Source organism: Hyla sarda, chromosome 8, assembly GCF_029499605.1.
Source record: "Hyla sarda isolate aHylSar1 chromosome 8, aHylSar1.hap1, whole genome shotgun sequence".
NCBI classification, from domain to species: Eukaryota; Metazoa; Chordata; class Amphibia; order Anura; family Hylidae; genus Hyla; species Hyla sarda.
The window spans coordinates 225879909-225900223 of NC_079196.1; the positions used below are offsets into that span (position 1 = coordinate 225879909).

Genomic DNA, 20315 nt, shown 5'->3' on the forward strand with positions numbered 1-20315 from the left:
GGGAGGGCTGCACGGCTACAGAGGGTGCCATTCCCCCTCAATTGTACAAACAAGCAAAAAGAAAAATAGCCAGCACAACTACCTAATACACAGGTGCACGCTGCTGTGGCAATACAAAAAAAAAGGTTGCAGCAGCACATGGTCAAAAATTGGAGGCTTTTAGCGCACATTTTTGATCAAAACGTGACCCCCCCCCCAACCATGCAGATCCAGCATGTCACCCAGTCAGATGCTATATATATGCCCAGCAGAGGTGAGTGTTAGGAGCGTTAGGCTCAGAATTTGTGTTAGGGTCCCATCCGAAATGAGGCCACCTCCACGTGGTGGATGGGGGGGGGGGGGGACACATTTTGATCAAAAAGTGCGCTGAGAGCCTCCATTTTTTGACCAAGTGTGATGCTGCAACCTTCTTTGTATACTCTGTATTTGCCACAGCAGCGTGCACCGGTGTATTAGGTAGTTGTGCTGGCTTTTTTTCTTTTTGCTTGATTTTATAATTTTCCTTTAGATTCAGTGATTGACATTGATCACCAATGCCAGTCATTAGCGGCATGTGCCCAGCTGTTGAAAGCAGCTGCCACTACGCTAACGGTCCAGGGCATACCGCTCACCTAGGGGTTAATGGCCCCAAAACAAAAATAAATGTCGTGGGTCGTTTTAGGGTTTAGACGAGTGTTTTCATACCTATGGCTTTCCATCCATCGCAATCTACAACTACCAGCTGGCACGTTTAGCTACCATGGCATGGTGGGAGATGTAGTTTTGCAACAACTGGAAATCACATGATAACATTTGAACTGCCAGCAGCCAAGACTAGAGGGAAGATCCCTGCATAAAATGTATCCCAGTGTTTCCCAACCAGGGTGCCTCCAGCTGTTGCAAAACTACAACTCCCAGCATGCCCATACAGCCCTTGACCAATGTATCCTGTGACCTTAATCATAATACGCAGTAAGCTTCCCCCCTCCAACACGTGAAGCCCAGAGCCTATATTTACGTATAAGTAAGTGCTTTCCAAACAGTGTGCCTCCAGCTGTTGAAAAACTACAACTTCCAGCATGCCTGGACAGCAAAAGGCTGATTAGACTACACAGGGTTTGTTTGTAGTCATTAGAGATGAGCGAACTTACAGTAAATTCGATTCGTCACGAACTTCTCGGCTCGGCAGTTGATGACTTATCCTGCGTAAATGAGTTCAGCCTTCAGGTGCTCCGGTGGGCTGGAAAAGGTGGATACAGTCCTAGGAAAGAGTCTCCTAGGACTGTATCCACCTTTTCCAGCCCACCGGAGCACCTGAAAGCTGAACTCATTTATGCAGGAAAAGTCAGCAACCGCCGAGCCGAGAAGTTTGTGACGAATCAAATTTACTGTAAGTTCGCTCATCTCTAGTCATAACCATGGAGACACATACACTATATGGACTAAAGTACAGGTACACTGTCCCTCCGGGAGGGTGAGGCCGAGCACCTTTATTTATATATAAGGGTACGGTTCGCACGGACTGATCTGCCGACTGTGGACCCTACAGTGTTGCCTCCATCTGTGCCTGCTCACAGTGGTAATCCGCTGCTACGAGCAGACACACTGCGTGGCGACTCGCACATCGCAGTGTGTCTGCTCGTAGCAGCGGATTGCCGCTATGAGCAGGCGCAGAGGGAGGCAACAGTGTATGGTCCATCCTCGGCAGATCACTGTTTGTGTGAACTTACCCTAAGTGTTTTCCAAAAAGCGTGACTTCAGCTGTTGCAAAACTACTGTGGCGACAGCCGTAATGTAAAAATCTGTCCTTGCAGGGGGATTTTTTACCTCTGTATCAGAAAGCGATACAATACACAGATCCCGATACAATACACAGGTTATGAGAAATGACCAGAGCCCAGCAGGCAAGAGGGTAATAAAACAGATTTTAATGACAATATCGCCCAGGCCTGGCCTTCAACCAATCGCCAGTTTGGGTTTTGGTGCCTCAGCCACAACTTAGCGTGAAAAAGGGTTAAAATAAGATGCAGAAATTTTTTTTTTCTTCAAAGATAAAGAAGGTGCTTAGCAGGTCCTACAAAACAGCAAAAAAAATTAAAAAAAGGAAATGCAATGTTCCTGGCAGAGAACCCTTCCCCCTCCCGCGGTGTGTGTAGACGCTGCGCTGCACAGTGTTCCGTCCGTCCGCAGCTATACCGCATGGGCAGCGTCTCTCTTCACCGGGGAGGGAGGGAAAATAAAAACACATTAAAAGCAAAAAAAAAAGAGCCGAGTCCGAAGAGAAGAGGAAGCGCAAGTCCAAGCGCCGGCGTCGAGAGCCGAGTGGTTGAGGCTGCTGATCCACACGTGTCAGACTGGGCACCAGAACGCAGGAGGCGGGCATCACAAAAATTTAAAATAAAAAAACAAAAACTAAAAAAAAAAAAAATTGATTCTCCAGGAAATGCCACCTTAACCCCTTCCAGTGCGGGGGTATAAAGCAGTCTCTCGTGGGGCACGGTCTCTGTGGCGCATCTTGAATGCCGCTCTGCGGACTAAGTGTTGCGTAGGGGGGTGGGGTCGGAGGGATGGGCCTCGCTCAGGAGGCGGAGGGAGGGGGGCTCCACTCGGCAGGGGGTAGGGTTAACCTTTTCCATCCATGGTTTCTGCATATACGACTACACGGGAGGGATCTGGAAGAGAAGAGGTGACAGTCAAACATGGGCACATAGCTTCATAACAGACTAAATATCTTCACAGGATCTAAAAAGAAATAAAAATGTTCTGTATGTTGACAGCAAGCAAGAGTTTAAACACCTGCATAAACTTAAAGGGGCACTCTCAGATACAAAAACTTTTGATATGTTGTAAAGCATGTTTAACCAATAGGTTTTGCAATTGCTTTCATTAGAAAATTCAGTATTTCATACAGAAAAATCCAGTCAAACAACTGCCCCCCCCCCCCCCCCTGCCTGCTTGGACACATACCAGTCCTGCTGTGTCCATGAGTCATCACCTATGTCATGGACACATTTCCTTGATTGACAGTTGTGAGCGCAGGGCTCAGAGCTGGAGGAAAAATCCTCCCTCTGTCAGCTTGTGTCCCGCTACCGTCAGTGAGGACATGCTGGGAGTTGTAGTTTTGCTAATGCTAGGGGAGATGTGAGCAGACAGGATACTGAGGGAGGGGGCGGAGACCTGCACAGTAATGCCACGCCCCCTCCCTTTGAGAGGAATTCAGACTAGTGAGCTAAATTAAAAGTGTAATAAAAAAATAAATAAAGGTGCTAGACACAAAAATTAGATGTACATGGTCAGTAGAGATGAGCGAACTTACAGTAAATTCGATTCGTCACGAACTTCTCGGCTCGGCAGTTGATGACTTTTCCTGCATAAATTAGTTCAGCTCTCCGGTGGGCTGGAAAAGGTGGATACAGTCCTAGGAATGTATCCACCTTTTCCAGCCCTCCGGAGCACCTGAAGGCTGAACTAATTTACGCAGGATAAGTCATCAACTGCGGAGCCGAGGAGTTTGTGACGATTCGAATTTAGTGTAAATTCGCTCATCTCTAATGGTCAGGATTAGGTACTAAGTGATATTAAAAAAAAATATTTTGTTGTTGGATCTGACAGGTACGCTTTAAATGGGGTACTTTCAGCATGCTCAGACAGCCAGGCATGCTTGGCGTAGTTTTGCAACAGCTGGAGATACTGTTTGGAGAGATATATATATATATATATATATATATATATATATATATATATATATATATATATATATATATATATATACACACACACACAATATATACACATATATACACACACCTATATATATATATATATATATACACATATATACACACACACACACAATAAATATATACACATATATACACACACATATATATATATATATATATATATATATACACATATATACACACACACACACACACGTTCATGCATGCTGTTCAAAAATATACATTTTAAAAAATTTAATAAAAAGCGACTAACATAATATTTTTGAATGACATCTCTGTCTCGGGAACTGCACAGAGTAGAAGAGGTTTGCTATGGGGATTTGCTTCTACTCTGGACAGTTCCCGAGACAGATGTCATCAGAGAGCACTTAGACAGAAAACAACAACTCAACTTCAGAAGCTCATTAGTACTGAAAGGATTAAGATTTTTTTTTTCAATATAAGTCATTTACAAATCTGTTTAACTTTCTGGAGCCAGTTGATATATATATATATATATATAAAATAAAGTTTTTCCTGGATAACCCCATTAAAGGGGTATTCCAGGCAAAAACTTTTTTTTTATATATCAACTGGCTCCGGAAAGTTAAACAGATTTGTAAATTACTTCTATTAAAAAATCTTAATCCTTCCAATAGTTATTAGCTTCTGAACTTTTCTGTCTAACTGCTCAATGATGATGTCACATCCTGGGAGCTGTGCATGATGGGAGAATATCCCCATAGGAGCTGGACAGTTCCCGGGACGTGAGTCATCAGAAAGCAGACAGAAAACAGCAACTCAACTTCAGAAGCTAATAACTATTGGAAGGATTAAGATTTTTTAATAGAAGTAATTTACAAATCTGTTTAACTTTTCAGAGCCAGTTGATATATAAAAAAAGTTTTTCCTGGAATACCCCTTTAAGTGTACTGTGATGGAAACTGTAAAAGGGAGACAAGACAGTGTGAACGCGGCCCTGCTCAAGCTCTGTATCAAGTGGAAAGTGTTTAAATGGCCAACTCCATGACCCACCCAGCACCAGGGGAAGGTCATGGATGAATGATCACAAGGGTCAGCGATATCATGTGACAGCCCGGTGCCCACTGGGCGGAGCCTGTATCCACTATTGTCCTAAACCTCACAGGTAGAAGGGCGATCAATAAGGGCGCCCCCCGGTGGTTTATGAAGTCACCGCTCTCATTCTCTTACCTCTCTTGTGTAAGTTCCAGACACGATTCCACTCTGGGGAAGAAAAGGGAGGGAAAAAAAAAACAAAATAAGAGTTAGTAACAATAAATTATAGACGGCACAATGTAACAAACTCTCTGCGAGCCAAACAGTAAGGATTCCAGACTGATGCACTGTATCCTACATGGTAAAAATAACAAACCCTCAGCTGTGAGAAGTAACAGGTCTGTACGGGGTTTTTAAAGAAGTACTCCGTTGGAAATGTATTTTTATTTATTATTTTTTTTAATCAACTGGTGCCAGAAAGAGTTAAACAGATTTGTAAATTACTTCTAATAAAAAAAATCTTAATCCTTCCAGTACTTATTAGCTGCTGAATACTATTTCTTTTTTGGAACACAGAGCTCTCTGCTGACATGACCACAGTGTTCTCTGCTGACATCTCTGTCCATTTTAAGAAATGTCTAGAGCAGCATATGTTTTCTATGGGGATTTTCTCCTACTCTGGACAGTTCCTAAAATGGACAGAGATGTCAGCAGAGAGCTCTGTGTTCCAAAAATAAAATTTCCTCTATAGTATTCAGCAGCTAATAAGTACAGGATGGATTAAGATTTTTTTAATAGAAGTAATATACAAATCTGTTTAACTCTTTCTGGCACCAGTTGAAAAAAAAAAGTTTTCCACCGGAGTACCCCTTTAAAGGGGGTTATCCAGCATTAGAAAAACAGCTACTCTCAAAAACAGCACCACACCTGTCCTCAGGTTGTGTGTGGTATTGCAGCTCCGTTCCATCTAAGTCAGTGTTTCTCAGTGTGCCCCCAGCTGTTGCAAAACTACAACTCCCAGCATGCCCGGACAGCCAAAGGCTGTCCGGGCTTGCTGGGAGTTGTAGTTTTGCAACAGCTGGAGGCACACTGGTTGGGAAACACTGATCTAAGTGAACGGAGACAAGTTGTAATACCGCACATTGCCTGAGGGCAGGGGTGGTGCTGTTTTTTGGAAGAAATCAGCTCAGTTTTTCTATTCCTGGGTAATTCCTTTAACTCTCTGCATGTACACAAAACTATTGATCTGCTTCTTAAAGGGGTACTCCGCCCCAAGACATCTTATCCCCTATCCAAAGGATAGGGGATAAGATGTTAGATCGCCGCGGTCCCGCTGCTGGGGACCCCGGGATCCCCGCTGCGGCACCGCGCTATTACTGCGCAGAGCGAGTTCGCTCTGTGCGTAATGACGGGCGATACAGGGGCCGGAGCAGTGTGAAGTCATGGCTCCGCCCCTCGTGACATCATGGCCCGTCCCCTTAATGCAAGTCTATGGCAGGGGGCGTGACGTCACGAGGGGCGGAATTACTGCTTTACTGAACTTGACGCCACTTATCGCCAATGAGTGGGCACAAAATCTCACTGCCTGTGTCAGTCTGGAGCTCCCCTCTGAGGAGGTCAGTGTTGTGTCTCCAGTTGTTGCAAAACAACAACTCCCAGCATGCCCAGCCTTTACAGTGTATACAGGGAAAGTATACAGGCCAGTGTGTGTGTGTATACACAAAATATATATAGCTCCTGTGTGTACTGAGGACGAGTATATAGAACGTTTTCCAACCAGGGTGCCAACAGCTGTCCGGGCAAACTGGGAGTTGTAGATTTGCAACAGCTGGAGGCACACAATGTGGTAGAGGGTGATTAGTATACACACACACACACACACACACACACACGTGTTTTCCAACCAGGGGGCCTTCAGCTGTCTGTGTATTTGTATTAAGGATGGACCGATATGTTTTTTTTTAGGGCCGATACAGATAATCGGTGCAGGTTAGGGCCGATAGCCGATAACTTATACCGATATTCCGGTATAAGTTATCGGCTATTTACCCCCCGCGACAACGGTGCAGATGATTGATTTAAAGCGGGCGCTTTAAATCAATGAACTGCAGTGGCTTTTGCGGTGCCATAGGCCGCCGCCGCCACCCGCTACTCTCCCCCTGCCTGTCCTGGGGTCCTAAGTCCTATCACCACGACTGCTAACCCCCCCACCTCCGCACCCTCCCACCCCGTTGCACAGCGCACCGCCCCGGCCCCATTGCCTCCCCCATCCCCGGTTGTATAGTGACCTGCTCCCGGGGTCCACTCTACATCTGGCTCCGGTGGCGTCCTCCTGAGCTGTCACTGTGACGTCGCGTCACTCGTCAGTGTGCACAGCGTAGCGCAGGACGCAGCAGGAGCCAGAAGTAGCGTTGACACCGGGAACAGGTCACTATACAACCGGGGATGGGGGAGGCAATGGGGCCGGGGCGGTGCATTATCGGCAAGGTAATTGCCGACACCGATAATGCCCAAAATCGTGATTATCGGCCAAACCGATAATCGGTCGGTCCCTAGTGTGTGTGTGTGTGTGTGTGTGTGTGTGTGTGTGTGTGTGTGTGTGTGTATATGTGTATGTATATATATATGTGTGTGTGTGTGTATATAAACACACAATCACATCATACATACATAATACACACATATGCATCATACACACACCCCCCATTGTTTTCCAACCAGAGTGCATCCTGTTTAGCAGTAGCTGGAGGCACACTAGTTGGAAAACAATAAAGTAGAGCAGTGTTTCCCAACCAGGGTGCCTCCAGATGTTGCAAAACTACAACTCCCAGCATGCCTGGACAGCCGGTTGTAGTTTTGCAACAGCTGGAGGCCCCCTGGTTGGGAAACAATGTAGTAGAGGCATATAGCGTTCTCTATATATGTATCTGAGCCGACTTTGCACAACTCACCTTGCAGGCTGTAGGAGACCATGGCTTCCCAGTCTTTCGGATTCTCCATGGAGGTCCCCTCGGGATCGGCTCCTTCTATGTAGAACCCATGGGAAAGACGCACTAGAGCCATCACCATGGGGGCTTTGTCTTGGTCACCACCACCGCCGCCACCTTCCACCCCACCGGGGGCCCCCTCTTCAGGCTCCCTGGCCTCAGCTGGAGCTGCCTGACCCGCCCCGGGTTCATTGATAAAAGAGAGACCCCACTCGTTCTGGAAAATGGCGCCCAAGTTTTCCTGGCTGACGGGGGAGGGTGGTGAGGAGGAGGACAGGGAGGAGCAGGAGGAGGAGGAGAGGGAGTGGGGGGCAGCGGTGCCATCGCCTCCGCTTTGTGCAGCATTCAGCAGGCAGTTGGGGAGGGTGGTGGAGGTGCGGAGGGCAGAGCTGGGCACCAGTCCTTTGCCATCCAGGTTCTCTTTCACCTTGCTGGCGTAGCTGATTTTGGGCAGCGTCCTGGCGCTGCTGCTGTCGACGGGAAAGACGGGCAGAGGCTTAAATAGCAGCCAGCTGTCGGCGGCCGGCTCCTTCTCAGCCGGTGGGGAGGGCTGGCGCGACACATTTCTGCTCTTGTCACCCGCCGTCTGCTCGGGCCTCATATCCGCACACGGGGTCTCTGTGGAGTTTAAGGCTTCGCGGTTCCTGGGGCGCTGGGTGTGGGGGCCCCCTCCGGGTCGGGGCACCCACGCTTTACGTTTACCATCTCGGTATTGGCTCTCATAGTCCCAATAACCTTTGCGGTGGCCGGAGTAGGAGGTGCGGTGATGGTGGTGGTGGTGTGTGGGGTAGTAGTTGGGGTGATACTGAGATGGGGGGGGCCTCTGGAGACCACGGCCGGACGAGTCCCTCTCGCAGCCTCGCAAGTGACGAAGGTTCAGGGAGTTGGAGGGGCTGAGGGGGACGCTGTCCTCGGTGCGGCCTGCGAGCGCCTCGATTTCTGGCCCGTATCCGTTAGAGTCCCAGGAGCCTGAAATGGAAGAGAGAGAAGAGTGAATGAAGATCCTTGAGAGGGGGGAAAAGCCAGGGGTCACAGAGAGAGGAGGGGGAGACCACCAAAAGGTCAGAGAGAGGGGAGACTGCCGGGGGTCACACAGAGAGGAGGGGGAGACCACCAAAACGTCAGAGAGGAGGGGGAGACCGCCGGGGGTCACACACACACACACACAGGAGGGGGGAGACCGCCGGGGGGGGGGGGGGGGTCGCACAGAGAGGAGGGGGGGGACCACCAAAAAGGTCAGAGAGGAAGGGGGGAGACCGCCGGGGGGGGGGGGGGGGTCACACAGAGAGAGGAGGGGGGGGGGTCACACAGAGAGAGGAGGGGGGGGGTCACACAGTTTAGACATACACTAACACCTTCAGCTATGCAGCCTCCTCCTATATGAGCTGTGGCCCCTATAGATGAGCCTTGAGGGGCCCTATAGTGTATGCAGCACCCGGTAATTTATAACCCATACAGCACAGTGCGGGGGCCCCCTATAGTGCATACAGCACAGTGCGGGGGCCCCCTATAGTGCATACAGCACAGTGCGGGGGCCCCCTATAGTGCATACAGCACAGTGCGGGGGCCCCCTATAGTGCATACAGCACAGTGCGGGGGCCCCCTATAGTGCATACAGCACAGTGCGGGGGCCCCCTATAGTGCATACAGCACAGTGCGGGGGCCCCCTATAGTGCATACAGCACAGTGCGGGGGCCCCCTATAGTGCATACAGCACAGTGCGGGGGCCCCCTATAGTGCATACAGCACAGTGCGGGGCCCCCTATAGTGCATACAGCACAGTGCGGGGCCCCCTATAGTGCATACAGCACAGTGCGGGGCCCCCTATAGTGCATACAGCAGAGTGCGGGGCCCCCTATAGTGCATACAGCACAGTGCGGGGCCCCCTATAGTGCATACAGCACAGTGCGGGGCCCCCTATAGTGTATACAGCACAGTGCGGGGCCCCCTATAGTGTATACAGCACAGTGCGGGGCCCCCTATAGTGTATACAGCACAGTGCGGGGCCCCCTATAGTGTATACAGCACAGTGCGGGGCCCCCTATAGTGTATACAGCACAGAGCGGGGCCCCTATAGTGTATACAGCACAGTGCGGGGCCCCTATAGTGTATACAGCACAGTGCGGGGCCCCCTATAGTGTATACAGCACAGTGCGGGGCCCCCTATAGTGTATACAGCACAGTGCGGGGCCCCCTATAGTGTATACAGCACAGTGCGGGGCCCCTATAGTGTATACAGCACAGTGCGGGGCCCCTATAGTGTATACAGCACAGTGCGGGGCCCCTATAGTGTATACAGTACACAGGGCCCCGACTCCACCCACAGAAAGGAAGGAGGAAGCAGCTGAACGTCACCCGGGAGCCGGCACCTCACATGGGCCGCGAGGCCTCCAGAGCCCAAACACACGAGCAGGGTGGGGGAGGAGCGGACATTAACCTCTTGCTGCCCTCAGCAACCACAACAAGAATTCTGCAAAAGCCTTTCCCCCCCCCCCCCACCCTATCATTAAAACTAGGAGCCCCCAGAAGTCCATAACAGACTGCAGTCTCCTCCATAACAGTGATGTATACAGTCACCCTCAGTGCGTAGTATATATAGAACTGTATATGGTAATAGTGCTCCCCAATCTGTGCTCTCCTGCTGTTCCAAAACTATAACTCCCATCATGCCCTGAAAGCCAAAAGGTCCTATATAAAGTCCTATCAGTCCTCTAGGCACCAAAACATTACATATCTAATCACCCCCCTGTATATACAACCCCCGATCCTTATATTAGTATATAATATCTGCTGTACACATGACATATACCAGAGTCTATACACATATATATATATATATACACACATACATATACACATATATATATATATATATATATATATATATATATATACACACACATATACATATAGTCTCTGCTCTGTACACATGATATACACTGCTCAAAAAGATGAAGGGGACACTTAAACACCACACTGGCCCTCATTTACTTAGAGAATCGGGTTGTAAGTCTATGTTGCTTTTTTCCCTGGTATTTATTATTATGTCGCATCCTGTTTGTCGCTCGTGGGTTTTGTTGGTTTTGGTTTCCAACTCCTGAGTTGTCGGGAAAAAATCCACAACAATTCAACAAATTCGGGTTGGAAACCTTTATAAATACGTGGGAAAGCTCAGAAATGATGGTTACGCCCCTTTTTCGGGAGAATCCACATCGGGTCCATCGGGAAAAAATGTCACATCGTGTCGCAGACTGGCGCACCATGTCTGACATGTCGCAGACAAAGATGCGTCAAAAAAACCCGACAAAACAAGTTGGGTTTAGAATAGTAAATAAGGGCCAATGTAACTCCAAGTCACTGACACTTGTGTGAGATCCCACTGTCCACTCAGGAAGAACACTGATTGACAATCAATTTCACATGGAACAGACAACAGGTGGAAATTATAGGCAATTAGCAAGACACCCCCAATAAAGGAGTGGTTCTGCAGGTGGTGACCACAGACCACTTCTCAGTATCTATGCTTCCTGGCTGATGGTTTGGTCACTTTTGAATGCTGGCGGTGCTTTCACTCTAGTAGTAGCACGAGACAGAGTCTACAACCCACACAAGTGGCTCAGGTAGTGCAGCTCATCCAGGATGGCACATCAATGCGAGCTGTGGCAAGAAGGTTTGCTGTGTCTGTCAGCGTAGTGTCCAGAGCATGGAGGCGCTACCAGGAGACAGGCCAGTACATCAGGAGATGTGGAGGAGGCCGTAGGAGGGCAACAACCCAACAGCAGGACCGCTACCTCCGCCTTTGTGCAAGGAGGAGCAGGAGGAGCACTGCCAGAGCAATGCAAAATGACCTCCAGCAGGACACAAATGTGCATGTGTCCACTTAAACGGTCAGAAACAGACTCCATGAGGTGGTATGAGGGCCCGACGTCCACAGGTGGGGGTTGTGCTTACAGTCCAACACCAGGCAGGACGTTTGGCAAATTCACCACAGGCGCCCTGTGCTCTTCACAGATGAAAGCAGGTTCACACTGAGCACATGTGACAGAGTCTGGAGACGCCTTGGAGAACGTTCTGCTGCCTGCAACATCCTCCAGCATGACCGGTTAGGCAGTGGGTCAGTAAGGGTGTGGGGTGGCATTTCTTTGGGGGGGCTGCACAGCCACCATGTGCCTGTGCTCCACCAATGCCACGTTGCATTGTAGACTGTCCAGGAGTTGGCGGATGCTTTAGTCCAGGTCTGGGAGGACATCCCTCAGGAGACCAGTCTCCACCTCATCAGGAGCATGCCCAGGCGTTGTAGGGAGGTCATACAGGCACGTGGAGGCCACACACACTACTGAGCCTCATTGGGACTTGTATTAAGGACATTACATAAAGTTGGATCAGCCTGTAGTGGGGTTTTCCACTGTGATTTTGAGTGACTCCATATCCAGACCTCCAGGGGTTCATACATTTCATTTCCATTGAGAATTTGTGTGGGATTTTGTTGTCAGCGAATTCAACTCTGTAAAGAGGAAAGGATTTCATACGATTAGTTCATTCAGATCTACGATGTGTTGTCTTAGTGTTCCATTTTTTTTGAGAGAGAGAGCGATATAATATATATATATATATATATCTCTCTATAAAAAAAAAAATGGAACACTGCGATAACACATCCTAGATCTGAATGAACTAATCGTATGAAATACTTTCCTCTTTACATAGTTGAATGCGCTGACAACAAAATCACACAAAAGTGTGTGTGTGTGTATATATATATATATATATATATATATATGCGCACACACACCCCCAATATAATATATAAAATCATGTATATATAGTCTCTGTACTATATATTTGGACACACCCAATCAAGAGCCCTGTACATATACTGTATACAGTGTCCTGTACACACTAATATATATATATATATTTAGGACCAGAGACAGGTGCTGTGAGACCACAGAAACGTTGTCTTATGTTTTAGCTGGAATAAAACACATTTTTCACTTTTGGATACTCTGGTGCGCTGCAGCTACCCTCTTGTATTTGAAATTTTGGACCCAGGACCGGGGTCCCTGAGTCTGCCTGCACCCACAGATTTGCCTTTGCTTGAGAGTGCTGCTTCAACATGTAAATGAATTTATTCCCTTTTGTGTGTATTGGAACTAAACCAAAAAGGGAGGAAAAAAGCAAATTGTACATAATGTCACCAAACTCCAAAAATGGTCTGGACACAATTATTGGCCCCTTTCAAAATTGTGGGAAAATAAGATTGAGACATGTGATGTTCCTTTATACTCACCTGAGGCAAGTAACAGGTGCGGACAATATAAAAACCACACCTGAAAGCAGATAAAAAGGAGAGAAGTTCACTTAGTCTTTGCATTGTGTGTCTGTGTGTGCCACACTAAGCATGGACAACAGAAAGAGGAGAAGAGAACTGTCTGAGGACTTGGGAACCAAAATTGTGGGAAAATATCAACAATCTCAAGGTTACAAGTCCATCTCCAGAGATCTAGATTTTCCTTTGTCCACAGTGCGCAACATTATCAAGAAGTTTACACCCCAAGGCACTGTAGATAATCTCCCTGGGCGTGGACGGAAGAGAAATATTGATGAAAGGTGTCAATGCAGGATAGTCTGGATGGTGGATAAGCAGCCCCAAACAAGTTCCAAAGATATTCAAGCTGTCCTGCAGGCTCAGGGAGCATCAGTGTCAGCGCGAACTATCCACCCACATTTATATGAAATGAAACTCTATGGAGGAGACCCAGGAGGACCCCCGCTATGGAGGAGACCCAGGAGGACCCCCGCTATGGAGGAGACCCAGGAGGACCCCCGCTATGGAGGAGACCCAGGAGGACCCCCGCTATGGAGGAGACCCAAGAGGACCCCCGCTATGGAGGAGACCCAAGAGGACCCCCGCTATGGAGGAGACCCAAGAGGACCCCCACTATGGAGGAGACCCAGGAGGACCCCCACTATGGAGGAGACCCAGGAGGACCCCCACTATGGAGGAGACCCAGGAGGACCCCACTATGGAGGAGACCCAGGAGGACCCCACTATGGAGGAGACCCAGGAGGACCCCACTATGGAGGAGACCCAGGAGGACCCCACTATGGAGGAGACCCAGGAGGACCCCACTATGGAGGAGACCCAGGAGGACCCCACTATGGAGGAGACCCAGGAGGACCCCACTATGGAGGAGACCCAGGAGGACCCCACTATGGAGGAGACCCAGGAGGACCCCACTGCTGACACAGACTACATTTTGCCAAAATGAACTTGAGCAACCAAAATCCTTCTGGGAAAACGTCTTGTGGACAGATGAGACCAAGATAGAGCTTTTTGGTAAAGCAAATCATTCTACTGTTTACCGAAAACGGAATGAGGCCTACAAAGAAAAGAACACAGTACCTACAGTGACATATGGGGGAGGTCAGTGATGTTTTGGGTTGTTTTGCTGCCTCTGGCACTGGGGGCCTTGAATGTGTACAAGACATCATGAAATCTGAGGATTACCAACGGATTTTGGGTCGCACTGTACAGCCCAGTGTCAGAAAGCTGGGTTTGTGTCCGAGATCTTGGGTCTTCCAGCAGAACAATGACCCCAAACATACGTCAAAAAGCCCCAGAAATGGATGGCAACAAAGCGCTGGAGAGTTCTGAAGTGTCAGCAATGAGTCCAGATCTAAATCCCATTGATCACCTGTGGAGAGATCTTATAATTACTGTTGGGAAAAGGCGCCTTCCAATAAGAGACCGGGAGCAGTTTGTTAAGGAAGAGGGGTCCAACATTCCGGCTGAGAGGTGTAAGAAGCTTATTGATGGTTATAGGAAGAGTGGTCCAACATTCCGGCTGAGAGGTGTAAGAAGCTTATTGATGGTTATAGGAAGAGTGGTCCAACATTCCGGCTGAGAGGTGTAAGAAGCTTATTGATGGTTATAGGAAGAGTGGTCCAACATTCCGTCTGAGAGGTGTAAGAAGATTATTGATGGATATAGGAAGACACTGATTTCACTTATTTTTCCAAAGGGTGTGCGACCAAATATTAAGTTAAGGGGCCAATTTTGTCCAGACCATTTTTGGAGTTTGGTGACATTTATGGACATTTATCAACGGGTTTAGTCAGGTTTTCTTTACTATAAATTGTCGCAACTGCGACTACACGATTTTTCGTGCGACATTTTGACTGGAAAGCGAGAAAAGCAAGTTTTCCAAAAATTAACTATGTAGTAATAATTTTAAAATGGACTATGGGTAGTCAGGTATTTATTAACTGCGACAGTCGCAACTGCGCAAAAAAAAGTCGCAACAGCGTTAAAAATTGACTAAATTTACTCCAGCTCAAACATGGAGCAGAAAAAGCTACGACCAAAGTAAAAAAGTAAAAATTGCTTACGTGAAAGAAAATTATCAACAGGCTGAAACCAGTTGATAAATAAGTCGCACATAAGCAAAAAAAAAGTAAAGAAAAAATTACTAAAAAAAAGAATACATAAGCAAACAATGATAAATGTCCCCAATTATGTCCAATTTGCTTTTTTTCCTCCCTTTTATTGGTTTAGTTCCAATACACACAAAGGGAATAAACATGTGTATAGCAAAACCTGTGTTACTGCAATATATATATATATATACAGAGGAGAGGAGATCTATATATATATATATATATATACAGAGGAGAGGAGATCTATATATATATATATATATATATATACAGAGGAGAGGAGATCTATATATATATATATATATATATACACACAAAGGGAATAAACATGTGTATAGCAGAACCTGTGTTACTGCAATATATATATATACAGAGGAGAGGAGATCTATATATATATATACAGAGGAGAGGAGATCTATATATATATATATATATATACACACAAAGGGAATAAACATGTGTATAGCAAAACCTGTGTTACTGCAATATATATATATACAGAGGAGATCTATATATATATACAGAGGAGAGGAGATCTATATATATATATATATATATATACACACAAAGGGAATAAACATGTGTATAGCAGAACCTGTGTTACTGCAATATATATATATACAGAGGAAAGGAGATCTATATATATATATATATATATATATATACACACACAAAGGGAATAAACATGTGTATAGCAAAACCTGTGTTACTGCAATATATATATATACAGAGGAGAGGAGATCTATATATATATATATATATATATATATATATATATATATACACACAAAGGGAATAAACGTGTATAGCAAAACCTGTGTTACTGCAATATATATATATATATATATATATATATATATATATATATATACAGAGGAGAGGAGATCTATATATATATATATATATATATATATATATATATACAGAGGAGAGGAGATCTATATATATATATATATATATATATATATATATATACACACAAAGGGAATAAACATGTGTATAGCAAAACCTGTGTTACTGCAATATATATATATACAGAGGAGAGGAGATCTATATATATATACAGAGGAGAGGAGATCTATATATACAGAGGAGAGGAGATCGATATATATATATATATATATATATATACACAAAGGGAATAAACATGTGTATAGCAAAACATGTGTTACTGCAATATATATATATATATACAGAGGAGAGGAGATCTATATATATATATATATATATATATATATATATATATACACACAAAGGGAATAAACATGTGTATAGCAAAACCTGTGTTACTGCAATATATATATATATACAGAGGAGAGGAGATCTATATATATATACAGAGGAGAGGAGATCTATATATACAGAGGAGAGGAGATCTATATATACAGAGGAGAGGAGATCTATATATATATACACACAAAGGGAATAAACATGTGTATAGCAGAACCTGTGTTACTGCAATATATATATATACAGAGGAAAGGAGATCTATATATATATATACACACAAAGGGAATAAACGTGTATAGCAAAACCTGTGTTACTGCAATATATATATATATATATATATATATACAGAGGAGAGGAGATCTATATATATATATATATATATATATATATATATATACAGAGGAGAGGAGATCTATATATATATATATATATATATATATATATATATATATACACACAAAGGGAATAAACATGTGTATAGCAAAACCTGTGTTACTGCAATATATATATATACAGAGGAGAGGAGATCTATATATATATACAGAGGAGAGGAGATCTATATATACAGAGGAGAGGAGATCGATATATTATATATATATATATATATATATATATATACACAAAGGGAATAAACATGTGTATAGCAAAACATGTGTTACTGCAATATATATATATATATATACAGAGGAGAGGAGATCTATATATATATATATATATATATATATATACACACAAAGGGAATAAACATGTGTATAGCAAAACCTGTGTTACTGCAATATATATATATATACAGAGGAGAGGAGATCTATATATATATACAGAGGAGAGGAGATCTATATATACAGAGGAGAGGAGATCTATATATACAGAGGAGAGGAGATCTATATATATATACACACAAAGGGAATAAACATGTGTATAGCAAAACATGTGTTACTGCAATCCTTTCCTGTGAGGAATACTTCATTTTTTAAATTTCAGGGGGACAATATTTACAGCCATGACTGTGTATACACACCCAATATAATATTTGAAATCATATATATATATATACACACACAGCCCAATCTAGAGCCCTGTACATATACTGTATATAGTCTCCCCTACACTAATTATATATATATATATACACACACACACTAGAGCCTTATACATCTACTGTGAATATTCTCCTCTACTATAAATACCCAATCTAGAGCCCTGCACTGTATATAGTTTTCCTTGTAGACAGACACCCATATAATCCCTATAAGGCAATGCACATCTACTGTATATAGGACATATATAAATAACTCTATATATCCCCAAGTTCACCATACACAGCCCTGTATGTATAATATTTGATATATATATATATATATATATATATATATATATATACACACACACACACATACATACAGGGCTGTGTATGGTGAACTTGTGTATATATATATATATACACACACACACACCTCTATGCCTCTCTAAATAAGGAAACTGTATATACTAACTTGCCTGTATATACTCCCCCATAAGTTGTCCTTATAGAGCCCAGTATATACATCTCAGGCCACTATACAGAGGATAGATGCCGCCAACATGTTGGCTCTCCAGCAAAACTACAACTCCCAGCATGCCCTGCTCTCTAGTGTCCACATTCCCCTCGTGGACCGGCCTGTATATACTCTAGACCAGTGTTTCCCAAGCAGGGGGCCTCCAGCTGTTGTAAAACTACAACTCCCAGCATGCCCGGACAGCCGAAGGCTGTCCGGGCATGCTGGGAGTTGTAGTTTGGCAATAGCTAGAGGCCCCCTGCCTGGGAAACACTGATATATATATACACACAGAACAGCGATAGATATATATACACCCGTATACCGTCCCCGGTCCGTATACACCCCCGGGCCCCCCCCTCTCACCGGTTTTGGGGCGGCTGCGGTTGAGCTGGTTCATGTCGTGCTCGCTGGGGCTCAGCCTCTCCTTCCTCCGGCTCACTGGGCCCTCCCGCGGGTTACTGTTCTCATCCTGGGCCAGGTGCTCCTTGTGCATAATAATCCCGGTGCGGGGCCGAGCGAGACGGGACCGGAGGAGGCGGAGATAACGGAGAAGCGGACGGGACAGGAGCGGCCGGAACACGGACAACCTCACCACACAGGCGGCGGAAGGAAGAGACAGAGGCCGCCCGCTCCGTCCCGCGGGGAGGAGCTTACCGGGGCGGGGTTACGTCGTGTGGGAAGGCGTAAGACACGTGCTGAGCGTCAGGACGCCGGTCGCCGACAGGATGTGCCGCCATGTTGTTGGTTGAAAAGGGCATGACGCGAGAGATCACGTGACAGAGCGCGCTACAGCACGCTAAGAAAATAAGGACGGAGTAATATAACACGTACAAGAATGTATATATAATAGTGCTCCTATATACAGGTATATAACCTGATAACCAGGGCTCAAGTCCTGCAGGAACGCGTGGGAACGGAGTTCCTGCACTTTTTCCACAAGAGGAGCACTGTTCCTATTAGCAGGAGTCCGTCAAGACCAGCCCTTGAGTGGAAATCTTGGGTGGGTTCCTACACTTTTTTTTCCCAGGACTTGACCCCTGTATATAACTACTATAATACTGCTCCTATATACAAGAATATAACTACTATAATACTGCCTCCTATATACAAGAATATAACTACTATAATACTGCTCCTATATACAAGAATATAACTACTATAATACTGCCCCTATATACAAGAATATAACTACTATAATACTGCTCCTATATACAAGAATATAACTACTATAATACTGCTCCTATATACAAGAATATAACTGCTATAATACTGCTCCTATATACAAGAATATAACTACTATAATACTGCTCCCTATATACAAGAATATATCTACTATAATACTGCTCCTATATACAAGAATATAAATGCTATAATACTGTCTCCTATATACAAGAATATAACTACTATAATACTGCCCCTATATACAAGAATATAACTACTATAATACTGCCCCTATATACAAGAATATAACTACTATAATACTGCTCCTATATACAAGAATATAACTACTATAATACTGCTCCTATATACAGGTATATAACTACTATAATACTGCTCCTATATACAAGAATATAACTACTATAATACTGCTCCTATATACAGGAATATAACTACTATAATACTGCTCCTATATACAGGAATATAACTGCTATAATACTGCTCCTATATACAGGAATATAACTGCTATAATACTGCTCCTATATACAGGTATATAACTACTATAATACTGCTCCTATATACAGGAATATAACTGCTATAATACTGCTCCTATATACAAGAATATAACTACTATAATACTGCTCCTATATACAAGAATATAACTACTATAATACTGCTCCTATATACAAGAATATAACTACTATAATACTGCTCCTATATACAAGAATATAACTACTATAATACTGCTCCTATATACAAGAATATAACTACTATAATACTGCTCCTATATACAAGAATATAACTACTATAATACTGCTCCTATATACAAGAATATAATTACTATAATAATGCTCCTATATACAGGAATATAACTGCTATAATACTGCTCCTATATACAGGAATATAACTGCTATAATACTGCTCCTATATACAGGTATATAACTACTATAATACTGCTCCTATATACAGGAATATAACTACTATAATACTGCCCCTATATACAAGAATATAAACTAATATAATACTGCTCCTATATACAAGAATATAACTACTATAATACTGCTCCTATATACAAGAATATAACTACTATAATACTGCTCCTATATACAAGAATATAACTACTATAATACTGCTCCTATATACAAGAATATAACTACTATAATACTGCTCCTATATACAAGAATATAACTACTATAATACTGCTCCTATATACAAGAATATAACTACTATAATACTGCTCCTAT

General features: G+C 44.3%; 2 protein-coding genes across 3 annotated transcripts in view; one reads left to right on the forward strand and one right to left on the reverse strand.

Moving 5' to 3' along the window:
- The window catches only part of SEZ6L2 (seizure related 6 homolog like 2), a 199031-nt gene that overhangs the window by 1691 nt on the left and 177025 nt on the right, over window positions 1-20315 (forward strand). The gene's annotated exons all lie outside the window — the stretch shown is intronic.
- LOC130284603 (FMR1-interacting protein NUFIP2-like) lies at window positions 1862-18575 on the reverse strand. The gene is made up of 4 exons (XM_056535086.1): window positions 18277-18575; window positions 7670-8674; window positions 4914-4946; window positions 1862-2651 (listed from the first exon to the last, which is right to left on the reverse strand). The coding sequence occupies exons 1-4, from the start codon at window positions 18404-18406 to the stop codon at window positions 2602-2604; spliced, it is 1218 nt and encodes a 405-aa protein (XP_056391061.1). The 5' UTR covers window positions 18407-18575; the 3' UTR covers window positions 1862-2601.